Source organism: Dendrobates tinctorius, unplaced genomic scaffold (assembly GCF_039654945.1).
Source record: "Dendrobates tinctorius isolate UK_male_01 unplaced genomic scaffold, ASM3965494v1 ptg000108l, whole genome shotgun sequence".
NCBI classification, from domain to species: Eukaryota; Metazoa; Chordata; class Amphibia; order Anura; family Dendrobatidae; genus Dendrobates; species Dendrobates tinctorius.
In genome coordinates this window covers 4,477,926-4,490,377 of record NW_027361776.1, presented here as the reverse complement: position 1 = coordinate 4,490,377, position 12,452 = coordinate 4,477,926, and the positions used below count along the sequence as shown (strand labels likewise).

Below are 12,452 nucleotides of genomic sequence, written 5' to 3'. Positions count from 1 at the left end.
TGGAGCGTTCTTTGAATAAGCTAGACCTGGTCAGGGCGATAAGGCTCTATCTGGCCAGGACCGCTCCCTTCAGGAAGGCAGACTCCCTCTTTGTTATCCCCAATGCGTTGAGAAGAGGTCTGCTGGCCTCTAAGGCAACAATTGCCCGCTGGATCAGAATGGCAATTTTGGAAGCCTAAAGGGTGAAGGACAGGGTGTCCCCTGCTGGGGTCAAGGCCCATTCAACCCGGGCGGTGGGCGCCTCCTGGGTGGTACACAATAGGGCATCAGCCATGCAGTTGTGCAAGGCAGCTACTTGGTCGTCCATGCTTACCTTCTCAAGGTTCTATAAGGTCCACATCTATGCTTCAGCGGACGCCAGCCTAGGCAGAAAAATTTTGCAGGTGGCAGTAGAGTTGTCCGACCTGAAGGAAGTTTCTGTCTTCTCCCACCCCAGGGACTGCTTTTGGACGTCCCACGGTTCCTGTGTCCCCCAATGAGACGAAAGAGAAAACAGGATTTTGGTTGCTTACCGTAAAATCTGTTACTCAGAGTCTTCATTGGGGGACACAGCGCCCTCCCATGATTCTATTATCTGTATAGATTATATGATTGACTTACATGATAATGTCTCCTCCTACTGCTTTTCCACTAACTGACTGTCCTACAGCTGGTCGGAGGGGTGTATACTGCGGAGGCGGAGCTAACATTTTTTTCATGGCATAGTGTCAACCTCCTAGTGACAGCAGTACACACCCCACGGTTCCTGTGTCCCCCAATGAAGACTGAGAAACAGATTTTACGGCAAGCAACCAAAATCCTGTTTTCACAGATAGGAGTTTATTTTTTTATTTTTAGAGTTTTTACCAAGAGGGCGTTGCTCAAAGGATTCTAAAGGAGCGTGTCTTCACACTGCTCGGCATCATTAGCATGTGAGTAACGCCCCCTTGACATAGATTATAATAGCGTTAAATAAAAAAAGCTCGTCTCTCTGGAACTGTATTTCAGAAAAAAAAAGAAAAAATGGAACAATCAGAGAGGGAAAAATTATTTTATTTTTTAGGTTTTAAGGCTACGTTCCCATTATAAGAATTTTGTGAGTTTTTGATGCTGCAGATTTTCTGCACCTACTAGGTAAATTAGGTTTTTTGCAATATTTTCATTGTGTTTTGTTTACTTAGGTTTTTATTATGTTTATGATGCTGCTTTTGTTTTATTTGGTACTTCATGTTTGAAAGAGACTTTTCACAGAATGACTGCTTAACCCCTTAGTGACAGAGCCATTTTGAAGCTTAATGACCAGGCCAATTTTTACAATTCTGACCACTGTCACTTTATGAGGTTATAACTCTGGAACACTTTAACGGATCCTGCCGATTCTGAGTTTGTTTTTTCGTGACATATTGTACTTCATGTTAGTGGTAAATTTCTTCAACTTGTGTTTAGTTATGAAAAAATTTAAATATGGCGATAAATTTTGAAAATGTTGCAATTTTCAAACTTTAAATTTTTATGCCCTTAAATCAGAGAGGTATGTCACACAAATTTCTTATTAAATAACATTTCCCACATGTCTACTTTACATCAGCACAATTTTGGAAAACATTTTTTTTTGTTAGGAAGTCATAAGGGTTAAAATTGACCAGCCATTTCTCATTTTTACAACAAAATTTACAAAACCATTTTTTTTAGGGACCACATGATATTTAAAGTCATTTTGAGGGGTGTACATGACAGAAAATACCCAGAAGTGACACCATTCTAAAAACTGGACCCCTCAACGTGCTCAAAACCACATTCAAGAAGTTTATGAACCCTTTACGTGCTTCACAGGAACTGAAACAATGTGGAAGGAAAAAATTAACGTTTAACTTTTTTTTGCAAAAAATTTACTTCAGAACCAATTTTTTTTTATTTTCGCAAGTGTTAAAAGAGAAAATGAACCACAAAATTTGTTGTGCAATTTCTCCTGAATATGCCGATACCCCATACGTGGGGGTAAACCACTTATTGGCACATAGCAGAGCTCGCAAGGGAAGGAGCAACGTTTGACTTTTTCAACGCAGAATTTGCTAGAATTGAGATTGGATGCCATGTGGCGTTTGGAGAGCCCCTGATGTGCCTAAACAGTGGAAACCTCCAACAAGTGACCCCATTTTGGAAATTAGACCCCCCTTAAGGAACTTATGTAGATGTGTGGTGAGCACTTTGAACATCCAAGTGCTTCACAAAAGTTTATAACGTAGAGCAGTGAAAATAAGAAATCATTTTTTCCACAAAAATGATCTTTTCGCCCCCAAATTTTTATTTTTACAAGGGTCACAGGAGAAATCAGACTCCCAAAGTTGTTATGCAATTTGTCCGGAGTACGCCCATACCCCATATGTGGGGGCAAACCACAGTTTGGGCGCATGGCAGAGCTTAGAAGGGAAGGAGCACCGACTTTTTCAATGCAGAATTGGCTGGAATTGAGAATGGACGCCATGTCGCGTTTGGAGAGCCCCTGGCGTGCCTAAACAGTGAAAAAAACCCACAAGTGACACCATTTTCGAAACTAGACCCCTTAAGAAACTTATCTACAGTAGATGTGTTGAGCACTTTGAACACCCAAGTGCTTGACAGAAGTTTATAACGCAGAGCAGTGAAAATCTAAAATGATTTTTTTTCGTCAAAAATGATTTATTTAGTCTGCTTTTTTAATTTCTTTTCACGCTAACAGGAGAAATTGGACCACAAAAGTTGTTTTGCCATTTGTCCTGAGTACAACGATGGCCATATGTGGGGGGGGGTAACCACTGTTTGGGCGCATGGGAGAGCTCGGAAGGGAAGGAGCGCCATTCTGGAACGCAGACTTTGATGGAACGTTCTGCGGGCGTCATGTTGCATTTTGAGAGACCCTGATGTGTCTAAACAGTGGAGAACCCACCACAAATGACCCCATTTTGGAAACTAGACTCAAGGAGCTTATCTAGATGTGTGGTAACCCCCAAGTGCTTCATAGAAGTTTATAATGCAGAGCTGTGAAAATAAAAAATCTTTTTTTCCCAGATAAGTGATTTTTTAGCCCCCAATTTTTTTTATTTTCCCAATGGTAACAGGAGAATTTAGACCCCCAAAGTTGGTAAATAGTGGAAACCCCTCAATTCTAGCTACAACCCTAACCCCAACACACCCCTAACCCTAATCCCAACCCAAACCCTAATCCTAACCCTAATTCTAACACTAATTCCAACCCTAATTCTAACCCTAATTCCAACCCCAAACCTAATTCCTAACTCAGGAGGTGATAAACAGGGGGGTTGTTTACTATTTTTTTTATTTTGATCACGGTGTTTGGGTTTATCACCGTGATCAAAATGTACCTGTAATGAATTAATGGAATCTGCCGGCTGGCAGATTCGGCGGGCGCACTGTGAATGCACTCGCCATTTTCTTCCCAGACCAAGATGGCGGCGCCCACTGGAGGAGGCAGGAGGGCCCGGGGACCATGAAGACCACCGGGAGGTACCAGGGGGATCGGGAACCAAATTTCTCTCTCCTCTAATGTGCGATCACATCAGAGGAGAGAGAAATCAAATGCAAAATCACGGCTTTTTTTTGCAATCGCCATTATACGGTTAATAACAGCGATTGCAAAAGTAGGGTAGGTAAAAACCGACCAGATTCATGTTCTCTGGGGTATCGGCTACCCCCGGCAGCCGAGACCCCGGAGAAAATCCGACTCTGGGGGGCGCTATTTACTTTCTCCACAGTGCCGTCAATTAACGGCGCTGTGGTTTAAGTACCCTTTACTAACGCCGTTAAAAAGCGTATCGGCGGTCGTTAAGGGGTTAAACCAAATAGAGGTGCTCGGTGCATCATAGCATGGTCAAACATTTAAAGGGGCTTTCACACGAACAAAAGTTAATTTTAATACATTGATCTTGGAATAAAAATAAACTTCCACAATTGGATGTGTTTAACCCCTTAACGACCAGGGGTATTTTTGATTTCACATTTTCATTTTTTGCTCCCCGTCTTCCCAGAGCCATAACATTTCTATTGTTTTTTGCGGGACGAGTTGTACTTTTGAACGATGTCATTGGCTTTATCATGTGGTGTAATAAAAAACAGGAAAAAAAATTCCAAGTGCGGTGAAATTGCAAAAAGGTGCAATCCCACCCTTTTTTTTGGTTTGTTTTTTCTACTAGGTTCACTAAATGCTAAAAGTGACCTGCCATTATGATTCTCCAGGTCACTTCTCCAGGCCATTTACCGATTGGATTAATTCTTTTTATATACTGATAGATCAGGCGATTCTAAACGCGGCAATACCAAATAGTGTATATTTGATTTTTTACATTTTATTTTGAATGGGACGAAAGAGGGGTGATTTGAACTATTTTTAAAAACATTTTCATTTACTTTTTGCATGCTTCAATAGTCTCCATAGGAGTCTATAAGCTGCAGTTGTTCGATTGCCTCTGCTACATAGAGGAGGGCTGCAGCCCTGCTCTATGTAACAGATATGATCACATTCTATAAGCGCCGACCACCAGGCGGTGCTCATGGCGATCCAGCAATGACAACCACAGGGGTCTCCAGCTGACCTCGGATTGTCATACCAACCCATCGGCGACCCGCCATCAAGTGACACCTGTGCCGATGGGAGGAGGTAATAATGCGTTTCCTGCGTGTGCATGTTAAATGCCGCTGTCAGCGTTTGACACGGCATTTAACATGTTAACAGCTGCGGATGAATCGCGATTCCAGCCGCGGCTGTTCCGGGCACATGTCAGCTGATCAGATCAGCTGTCATGTGCTGGAAAAGGTGCGGGCTCTGGTGATGAGCCCGCACCAAACAGGAAGAGGCGTCCAATGACGGACTCTGTCCGTCATTGGACGTTAAGGGGTTAAATAAAATGTTCCTGTTCTGAGATAGAAGCATGAGCTGGAAAACACAATGTACTGGGCACTACAGCGTACAGTTGAGTCAAAATCATTACTACACCTGTAGATAAACTCCCAAAAGGGGTATAACTTAAAAAAATGGGGTTACTTGAAGGGGGATTCTATTCTTCTAGCACTTAGGGCTTTGTATATGAAGTCATTCAGTATATTCAAGCAAAATCTGCACTCCAGACGTCAAATTGTGCTCAGGCTCTGGAAAAGCGAAATGGCACCTAGCCCCCCAAAAGAAATTCAGCAAATTCTCCACTCCCAAATCCAAATGACTCCCCTCCTCCCTTCTGAGCCCCAGTATGCTTAAACCACATTTAGCACCCAAATGCTTGGCATTTCTGTAGTGATGAGAGCTGGCCTAATTTACAGGTGCGTGTCTCCAGAAGCATGAGCTGGGTATAACCTACTGGTGACTACAGTGTACTGGTAACTACAACTCCAGTTTGCAATTTTCACTCAACAACATCCACTGCTGTTTGTTGCTGGAAAACGTCCATGGAGTCAAAATCGTTACTACATCTGTAGATAAATTCTAAAAGGCTATAATTTCCAAAATGGGGTCACTTGAAGGAGGGTGGATTATGCTTTTCTAGCACTTAGGGGCTCCTTTGTATGGAAACAGCAAACTATTCTAGGAAAATCTGCGTTCCAGGAGGTAAATAGCATTCCGTCCCTTCAGAGTCTTTCCGTATGGCTAAGTAGTACTGTACAGCCACATATGGGGTATATCTACATTCAGCAGACATTGCGGAACAATTTTTGGTGCCATTTTACTCATATCCAATTTTGAAAATGTAAAATCTGGGGCCAAAACAACATTTTGGTGGAAAAAATATATTTTTTCTTCACTGCCCAATGGTATAAAATTCTGTGAAGTCAATATGATCATTGCAGCCCTAGATAAATTCATTGATAGGTGTGGTTTGTAAAATGGGGTCACTTATGGGGGATTCTGCTGTTTTGACACCTCAAGGGCTCTAGCAATGTGACATGGCACCCTCAAACCGCTCCAGCAAAATCTTAACTCTTCCATTCTTGAGGTCTCTGCCTCAAAGTAGTTTTTGACCACATATGGGGTATTGGTGTACAAAGGAGAAATTGCATAACAATTTTTGGGGTTCATTTTTTCCTGTTACCCTTGTAAAAATAAAAAAGTGGGGCTAAAAAAAAATTTGTTTTGTGGGAAAAACTTGATTTTTTATTTTTACGGCTCAACATAATAAATTCCTGTGAAGCACCTTGTGGATCAAGGTGCTCACCACACATCTAGATACGTTTCCTGAGGGTTCTAGTTTCTAAAATGGTGTCAGTTATCCTCTGTTTAGGCACATTAGGGGCTCTCCAAACATGGTGTCTTTCAATTATTCCAGCAAATTTGACATTCAAATAGCCAAATGGTGCTTCGTTCCTTCAGAGTTCTGCGATGTGCCCAAACAGTGGTTTCCCCCACATATGGGGTATCAACGTACTCAGGAGAAATTGCACAAGATATTTTGGGGTCCATTTTTTCCTGTTAGCTTTGTGAAAATAAAAAAAATGGGGTTTACACTAACATTTTTGCAAAAAAAAAAAAAGATGTTCATTTTTTTCTTCAACATTCCATTAAATCCTGTGAGCACCTGCAGGTGTAATAAACTTCTTGAATGTGGTATTGAACACCTTGAGGGGTGACATTTTTAGTACGGTGTTACTTTTGGGTATTTTCTGTCATATAAACTCCTCAAAGTCACTTCAAATGTGATGTGGGAAGATTTTGTAAATTTTGCTGAAAAAATGAAAAAAAAAAAAATCGCTGGTCAACTTTTAACCCTCATATAACATTCTAACAAAAAAAAATGTTTTAAAAAAATGTGATGTAAAGTAAAGATATGGGACATGTTACGGTATTAACTATTATATGTAACAAAACTCTGATTTAAGGGTATAAAAACTAAAAGTTTGAAAATTGATACATTTTCACTAAAATTTACATTTTTTCACAAATAAAGGAAGAAATATTACCACTGTTATAAAGTACAATAATTCTCAAGAAAATCTCAGAATCAATCCGTTGAAGCGCTCCAGAGATATCACAAAGTGACACTGGTCAGAACTGTAAAATTTGGCATGGTCAGGATGGTGAAAACAGGCTCCGGGGAGAAGGGTTTAATAAATAACATTTCCCACATGTCTAATTTACATCAGAACAATTTTTGAAACAATTTTTTAGTTAGGAAGTTAGAAGGGTTAAATGTTCACCAGCAATTTCACAATTTACAATTTTTCAACAAAATTTACAAAACCATTTTTCTTTTTTTTTTTAGGGACCACGTCACATTTAAAGTGACTTTAACCCCTTTCCGACTTTGGGCGTACACCGACGCCGATGTTGGACTCCCTCCCATTGATGTGGATTCAGGCGGTGAGCCCACATCTTTCCCGGGACATGTCAGCTGGAATCACGACCCACTCGTGGCTATTAACCCCTTAAATGATGCTGTCAAACACTGACAGCAGCATTTAACAAGTGCTTCCAGTAATCGTGCCAGAAATCCGCCCACCGGTGACCTGCGTCATCGATGTATTGGCATGACAAACGGAGGTCTCCTGGAGACCTCTATGGTTGTCAGCGCCAGCTTGCTGTGAGCGCCACTCAGTGGTCGGGCGCTCATAGCAAGTGAGTAATTTTACTACATAGAGGCTGACTGATCATCGCCTCCCATGGAAACTATAGAAGCCTGCCAAAAGTAAAAACAAAAAAACAAAAACAGAAATAAAAACACCCCCGTTTCGCCCAAATCAAAATGAAAAAAATCAAACACATTTGGTATAGCTGCGTTCAGAATCGCCTGATCTATCAAAAAAAGGACCAACCTGATCGCTAAAAGGCGTAGCAATAAAAAAAGGTCAAAATGCCAATTTTTTTCTTTTAACAGAGTTTGGAGATTTTTTTCACCACTTAGATAAAAAAGAACCTAGACATGTTTGGTGTCTATGAACTCGTAATGACCTAGAGAATCATAATGGCAGGTCATTTTTAGCATTTAGTGAATTTACTAAAAAAAAGCCAAACAATAAACCAGTTTTCCCGTTTTTTAGTACACGACATGGTAAAACCAATAGTGTTGTCTCGCAAAAAAAAAAGCCCTCTCATGGCCATATTGATGGAAAAATAAAAAAGTTATAGCTCTTGGAAGAAGGGGAGCAAAAAATGAAAACGCAAAACCAAAAAAGCTCCGGGGTTAAGGGATTAAGAGGTCTATATATGACAGAAAATACCCAAAAGTGTGCAATTTCTCCTTAGTACTCAGATACCCCATATGTGGGGGAAGTCTGTTTAGTTGCACAGCAGGGCTCAGAGGAGAAGCAGCATCGCTTAACCTTTTGAACGCAAAAAAAGCTAGAATCGATGGCTGACGCCATGCTGCGTTTGGAGAGCCCCTGATGTGTCTAAACAGCAAAAAAAAACCACAAGTGACACATCGCTTTGGAAATCACACCCCTCACAGATTTTATTCAGTGGTATATTGAGCATTTTTAACCCAAAGGGTACAGTATGTAGTATAATACAATAAACTGAATATGTCACAATGCAAATTTTGCAAGTAAAACAAGGCAGTAAAGTGAGGTGAAATTTTAGAAGACCCCCATTCAGAAATGCTATAACCTAGCTTGGAGAAACCATTGCTACATTATTTTTTTTTACTACTCTCTCCGAGAGTTTTTAATTTGCTTAATCAGAGATAGTATATAAAATTTTACTTGTACCATCAGGCTCATATTTCATCCTCAGTTCATCCAGGCTGATACGAAGTTTCATGTTTTCACTCTGAGAGAGTTTAAGATGTCTATCAGTGTTAAAAAGCTTCCGTTCCAGCTCCAAGACTCGATGGCCTTCTGCTAAAGCTTTCATTCTTTGCAGCGATAATTCATCTTTTAGCTTCTCCATCTCCTTACTTAAAAGAGTTGAAATAAAAAAAAGTAAAAAAATTATACTAACAAGCAGACTGCCCAAAACATTAACTTCTTCATGACCGCTTACAGTAAATATAAGTAGGGAGATTGCTGGACATTGTGCAGCATCATCATAAATTAATGCATAAAGAAGAAAAGAAGACACCACCCAAAAAATACAAGGGATCCACCTAAAGTATGCTGAAAAAAGTGCAAAACTTTAATGAAAAGAGGTACGCAGATACTGTAGATTAGAAGGTGATAATCTACAAATATTCAATATTTCTTCAGTGAAATCACAAAACTACAATAATAAAAAAACAATTAAAAAGCCAACGGCTATTAACAAAAAACTGTAAGCATGCCCATAATAGAGCTAATGGAAACCTCATATGCCTATGGGATAAAATGGTACACAGGATAAGATTCATGCAAAATCACGACAATGATAAATGTTCGGGAATGTCAATATAGAGACAAAATAAATTATAAATTAAAAAATAAATGTATAAATTGCTAGCACAACTAGACCATGCATTTAAATAGCCATGAAGATTAAAAAGACAGATCAATAGTTGTGTAGCACAAAGACCTGTGAACTTGCCAAAGGTTAGAGGAGGGGAGAACCCCAAGTGTATCTCTACTAAAGTGTGGCTTCCTCAGGGGTCAGGAGTAGTAGGGCTGATTCTACTAATGAGAAAGCCATACTTTGGTGGCCATAAGCGACACATTCATTCCTGTTCTGAATGTGTCATCATAAGTTTGTACATGAACTTGAAATTGCTGATATTTAGGCTATGTGTCCACGTTGCAGAAATGTTGCCGAAATATTCGCATTTCTGCAACTCCCGCCGCGGGAAAAACGCATGCAAATTCGCATGTGGTTTCCCACTGAAAACAAGCATTTTTCCCGCGATTTTAGCGTACCAAATTCAAGCGCATTCCAAGCGATTTGAAGCATCGATTGGAATATGATTGACAGGTTGGTCACACTCGTCAACCATAGTGTTTGACAAGTGTGACCAACTTTTTACTATTGAGGCTGCTTATGCAGTATCAATAGTAAAAGATAGAATGTAAAAAATGATTTAAAAAATTTAAAAAAAAGTTATTCTCACCTTCCGACGGCCCGATCTCCTCCGCTGCGTTCCCGGCATCTTCCGGTCCTAGTAATGCTTTGCGCGAAGGACCTGTGATGACGTCACGCTCGCGAGAGCGCCACGTCATCAACGGTATTTCGCGCAAAGCATTACTTGGACCGGAAGATGCCAGGCGCGTGGCGAGAGGCGGGAGTCCCGAGGCCATCGGAAGGTGAGTATATCACTATTTATAGTGCTTTGAAAAAAAGCACTATATTGTAAACCGAACACTGCTAACTTATTATAGGGCTTTGAAAAAAGCACTATATTGTAATCCGAACGCTGCTAACTTCTTCTTTTTATACTGGTTTGAAAAAACCACTATATTGTAATCCGAACGCTGCTAACTTATTATTCAGTTGATTTCCGCAATTAATGCGGCCCGAACCGCTACACGCACAGACTCCGTTGAGGTGTCGTTTCGAAGCCAGCGTCCATGAGTGGTGTGTTAAGTATTTTTCGTGTTGATCGGATTTGTAGTTTTTGCGCAATTTGCGTTAGAAATTTTTTTCTCCCGTCATTGGAATGCATTGTCTCAATGCTTTTCAATGGGGAAATGTTGCCACAGACAAAACATGCCCTGAGGCGATTTAAATGGCAGTTAAGCTCATTGATATGCGCAGGCAAACCCAGTTACTATGCCAACGCCTACGAACTTCACATGACGCCCCCAGGACACAGATTCTGGCAGATAATTTCAGCTCTTAAAGCAAAACCCACAGCACAAATGCAAATCTAGCTTCATCACATGACGCACGCCCCCAAACTAGCTCTTAAACGGCCGACGCGCCTAAGTGATTCTTAAAGGGCCGGCGCGCCAAATCGAAAGCTGAGTGACCCCATGCTCCAAATCGGAGGCTGAGCCACCCCGGCCTCCAAATCGGAGGCTTATCAACCCTGGCCTACAAATCGGAGGCTGAGCCACCCTGGCCTCCAAATCGGACCCTGAGGGGCCCCGCCCACCAAATCGGACCCTGACGGGCCCCGCCCACCAAATCGGACCCAGAGTGTCCCCGCCCACCAAGTCAGACCCAGCGTGGCCCCGCCCACCAAGTCAGACCCAGAGTGGCCCCACCCACCAAATCGGACCCTCACGGGCCCCGCCCACCAAATCGGACCCTAACGGGCCCCGCCCACCAAATCGGACCCAGAGTGTCCCCGCCCACCAAATCAGACCCAGCATGACCCCACCCACCAAATCAGACCCTGAAGGGCCCCGCCCACCAAATCAGACCCAGAGTGGCCCCGCCCACCAAATCAGACCCAGAGTGGCCCCGCCCACCAAATCAGACCCTGAAGGGCCCCGCCCACCAAATCAGACCCAGAGTGGCCCCGCCCACCAAATCAGACCCAGAGTGGCCCCGCCCACCAAATCGGCCCTCAAGTGGCCCCCACAGGTAAAACAGATCCTGAGATGAAAATCTTGCAGGGGCAGCAGGCAAGTCTATTTTAAAGGGGCAGCCCGGGCACCATTTCAAAGCACTGAGGGGCCTCGTTCACCCAATCGGAACCTCAGGGGCCCCGCCCACCAAATCAGACCCTGAGGGGCCCCGCCCACCAAATCGGACCCTGAGGGGCCCCGCTCACCAAATCGCACCCTGAGGGGCCCCGCTCACCAAATCGCACTCTGAGGGGTCCCGCTCACCAAATCGCACCCTGAGGGGTCCCGCTCACCAAATCGCACCCTGAGGGGCACCGCTCACCAAATCAGACCCTGAGGGGCCCAGCTCACCAAATCAGACCCTGAGGAGCCCCGCTCACCAAATCAGACCCTGAGGGGCCCCGCTCACCAAATCAGACCCCGAGTGATCCCATCCACCAATTCAAGCCCTGAGGAGCCCAGGCCACCGAATCGGATCCTGAGGGGCCCCACCCACCAATTCAGACCCTGAGGGGCCCCACAGGCCAAAGTGGCCCCTGAGAGACACCCACAGTTAAAACGGATCCTGAGTTGAAAGTATTGCAGGGGCAGCAGGCAAGTCTCTCTTAAAGGGGCAGCCCGGGTTCCATTTCAAAGCACTCTCTGTACTTCCTTCAGCAAATAAACATCTAGTCTTATTATTATTAAGTTGATTTTCCACAATTAATGCAGCCCGAACCGCTACACGCACATACTCCGTTGAGGTGTTGTTTCGAAGCCAGCGCCCACGAGTGGTGTGCTAATTCATTTTCGTGTCGATCGGATTTGTAGTTTTTGCGCAATTTGCGTTTGAAAAAACACTTTCTTCAATGCATTTCAATGGGAAAATTTTGCCACAGGGAAAATATGCTCTGAGGCGATTCAAATGGCAGTTAAGCTCATTGATATGCGCATGCAGACCCAGTTACTATGCCAATGCCTAGGAACTATACATGACCCCCCCAGGACAGTTTCTGCCAGATAATTTCAGCTCTTAAAGCGAAACCCACAGCACAAATGCAAATCTAGCTTCATCACATGACACATGCCCCTGAGAGAGA

The 12,452-nt window shown here is 42.9% G+C and overlaps 1 protein-coding gene across 13 annotated transcripts in view; it reads right to left on the bottom strand.

Annotated features, from left to right (window-relative positions):
- Positions 1-12,452, bottom strand: part of SPDL1 (spindle apparatus coiled-coil protein 1) — a 470,586-nt gene that overhangs the window by 83,485 nt on the left and 374,649 nt on the right. For all 13 annotated transcript variants that reach the window (XM_073589468.1, XM_073589469.1, XM_073589466.1 and 10 more), the window contains one exon: positions 8,668-8,855. In XM_073589468.1, coding sequence (XP_073445569.1) covers positions 8,668-8,855 — 188 coding nt within the window. The remainder of the gene's footprint in view (positions 1-8,667; positions 8,856-12,452) is intronic.